This window comes from Zingiber officinale, unplaced genomic scaffold (assembly GCF_018446385.1).
Source record: "Zingiber officinale cultivar Zhangliang unplaced genomic scaffold, Zo_v1.1 ctg230, whole genome shotgun sequence".
NCBI classification, from domain to species: domain Eukaryota; kingdom Viridiplantae; phylum Streptophyta; class Magnoliopsida; order Zingiberales; family Zingiberaceae; genus Zingiber; species Zingiber officinale.
Genome location: NW_024589905.1, coordinates 102,375 through 105,920, shown reverse-complemented (window position 1 = coordinate 105,920; position 3,546 = coordinate 102,375). Strand labels below are relative to the sequence as shown.

At 40.6% G+C, this 3,546-nt stretch overlaps 1 protein-coding gene across 1 annotated transcript; it reads right to left on the bottom strand.

Moving 5' to 3' along the window:
- Positions 1-1,739, bottom strand: LOC122037020 (F-box only protein 13-like). The gene is made up of 2 exons (XM_042596465.1): positions 1,445-1,739; positions 1-1,376 (listed from the first exon to the last, which is right to left on the bottom strand). Exon 2 carries the CDS (start codon positions 1,357-1,359, stop codon positions 148-150), a length of 1,212 nt encoding a protein of 403 aa, XP_042452399.1. The 5' UTR covers positions 1,360-1,376; positions 1,445-1,739; the 3' UTR covers positions 1-147.
- Between the last annotated feature and the right edge of the window lie 1,807 nt (positions 1,740-3,546).

The window sequence follows — 3,546 nt, the reverse complement described above, 5'->3', positions numbered from 1 at the left end:
TTATTTATAAAGTAAACAGAAAAAAAATTCATGATTAGAAATTTTTTTCATAGTTTTTATTTCCTTCCTCCTAAGGAAAGAAAGCATTAGGGAAATCGGAATATACAATGATGAACAAGTAAATGGAGAAGAAAAAAACTTCATTCCTCACACAACAACTTCCAATCTTGGCTCGAAAGAGAAGGCAGACATGAACTCCTTAGCACAACCATACACAAAACACTCGGGCAGCTCGACCCACTCGTTCGCTTCCATTCGAAACATCACACACCTGCTGAACCCATCGGAGTGGAAGCACATCAAGATCATACTTCCATGGCCACAACAGTTGATGTCCAATTTCTTTCCATAGAACTCATGAGCCATCGCCGGCGGCATCGTGGCTACTTGTCTCCAAGATACGTCCTCTTTGGAGAACCTCCACACCCTCAAACTTGCCGTATCAAGGAACTCCGACAAGAGGACTACTAGCATCTCCCCGTTGCACTCGACGACATCGATCGAGTACTCGGAGTAAATCGGCAACAATCTAGGATACTCGTACCATGCCTTCTGAGCAAGATTGCAGGCCACAACAGTAGCAGAGGGGCTAATGAAGTAGACAATCTCCTCCCCGTTTTCGATAATCAGAACTGACGAGTATTGCTTCGACAGGCTTCTCTGCGTTCCGGTCGCGACGACATCACCGGCCTCGCTGAGGAAATAGAAGGCCTCACCGTCTACCATGCAAGACATGGCTGAGTTCTTAGTTTCATGAACCAGCTTGACCTCATTGTCCCACAGCCCTCTCATGGAGTCGAAAACTCGAAATGCAAGGCTGGGGAATTCGCCAGAAACTACAACAACCTTGTAAGAAGATGAACTGCTTGGAGTCGAATGCATTGCAATGGCACGCACATAGCAGGCCTTGGTTGCCTGTCGCAAGTGCGGAAGCTTGCGGCAGGAACCGGTCACCGGATTGCACACCTCTAGACCGCCGTCGACTGTCTGATAACAAACAGTAGCTCCGGAGGCCGCCACAGGGATAGGCTTTCCTTTACGGCGATCGAGAAGCTGAATTGGAGGGTTTAGAGCCTTCCAGTTCCCTTCGGCGGCATCGTAAACAATCGACTGATCGAGTTCCTGGTCGACCATGAGAAACCATGGGCTCCGGGACGGTATATGCGCGCACGCCGCCTGAAATGTTCTGGATTTAGCAATGGAGTTCCATCTCTTGCAGACAGTGCGCAGTCGCATGAAGCTTGAGGCAGGGAGCCATGAGAGGACCCTTTCGAGAAGATCTTGATTCAGATCATTGAAGGAGAAGGCCCTTTCGATTTCCTTCCTCTTCCTGCTTTTCCCTGCCGCGAGATGAATCATGGCACTTGGTGAAGAATCTACAAAGGAAAAAAAACAAGATGAACAAAGCGATTGAATCTGGAATGCACAAAAGAACAGATCTTACAAGCGCATTGGTATCAATGAGAATGCGGATGAGAGAAGAAAACCGATGCCCTAATCTTGGTGTCCGTCGGCATTCCCAGAAAACCGCAGGCTCTACTTTTCGCCGACTAAGAAACCCCTAAAACCGCGCCCGAGAAAAACCGGCGAGTTAGAAACAGGTCGCCGGCATTTCACCAAATCACAACTTGCCTCCGGTTCTGGCAGCGAGTTGTGGCGCCGCCGCCTCGGGTGGTCAGATTAGGGTTTGGCAGAGTGTCGGAGGAGGCAGCTCCGGTGGCGTTGATACTGGGAGGGAGGAGCGTGGGCAGCGGACAGGACCATGGAGGTAGCTATATAGAAGTCTAATCTATCAGATTGAATTTACGAATTAGACCCATTTTTCACATCCCTAATTGATAAATTCTATTTTTATAAATATATCTTTGCCTTTAAACCACAGATTCATTATGATTTATATTAAAGTTAATTAAAAAATAAATAAATAAATAAATACAAATTCATTATATATATATCTTACTATCTTACTATTTTATTAAAAATCTCTCCCCCTTTACTAACTAATTTTGGTGAAGCCTAAAATGAATTTACGTTAATATACTTTTTTTTATTGACACTAAAAATAATTCCAAAGTTTAATAGTAATTCCACAAGTAAAACAATCAATGATCTAGAGTTCGAGACTCAGCTGCGACATATTATTATGAATTTTTCTCATCATTAATTTTCTCTGGTTATTTTATATAAAAAAAATATAATTCTCTTTAGTCCCACATTTTAGAATTGACAATACTATGATCAAAAAAACTTCTATAAATATTTTAGGTCGACAATGTTAAGGGTAAGAAAATCTAAATAATTTGAATTTTCAAAGACCTAAATATTAAAGGGTAAATGTGATTTCAATGTATTACCTTACACACGTAATGCGTGTGCACGATCACTAGTATATATATAGAGAGAGATAATCTTAGATATTAAATAAATATCAAACTTAATTTATTTATAATTCTATCTAAAATGATTATGGCATGTGAAAATGATTTAAGAAAGGCATGATTTTATTCAGAAAAATTGAATAAATCTATGTGATCTAACTATTTTCAGAATGTGTAGGACTCTACTAGAAGGATAAAGATGACTATTTTACCTTTTGATTTAATCAATCGGAAGGGAAAAAAACAGACTAAATTGCCCCAAATCAAAATAGTTAGAGATGATAAATTAAAAATATTATATATATATATATATATATATATATATATATATATATATATATATATATATAAAAATCAAACTTATAAAATAGGAAAAATAAATAAATTGTGATTTTGAATTTTCAATGCGACAAATATTATAAAGATCACAACGTATAAAAAATATACTTTAAATTTATTTGATAGGTAAATTAAGATTAATCTAAACACTTGAATTAAAAATAAATAAATATTTCTATATTTATTTATTTATCAATGCTCAAAAATTCTCTGCAAAAAGCAGAGGAGAAACAGAGAAAGACACCTGCCTGTTTTCTCGTGGGCGATGTCACATCATTGCCCCCACCTTCGCGGCTTCGCCGGTCAATGCGAAGAGAGCACGAGCAGGAGAGGGAGGGAAGAAAGAAGATGTTCGGGCGGCAACAGCAGCCGACCGACGCCTCTGCATTCTCCATTCCACAAAATCCATCCTCTAACAGAACAGAACAGACCAGAACAGGACGAGCCTAACTTCTTCCATCTGCCCTGCCACTTTTCTCCCTATTAGACAAGGGGTTTAAGTCTCCCCCTCCAATTACATCCGACTAGGCTCAGCCATAGCCTGCGATACGATACGATACGATTCTCCTCACTCCCATCTTTCTCGGACACAACACACAACGCAATGAAGCAGCAGCAGCGACTTGTCAACAGCGTGAAGCTAATGCAGAAGGGAAGGGAAGAGCAGAGCAGAAATGATTATTCCTGTGACAATACAATGACTAACTTTGGGAATTTTGGGGTTTGGCCTACAAAGTGAAGTAATCACTTCGTTGCAGCTCTTGCTCTGCTCATCGTCGATCATTTTGGGGTGCAGCGATGCTTCCTCCCTTGCGGAATGTTCCAAACA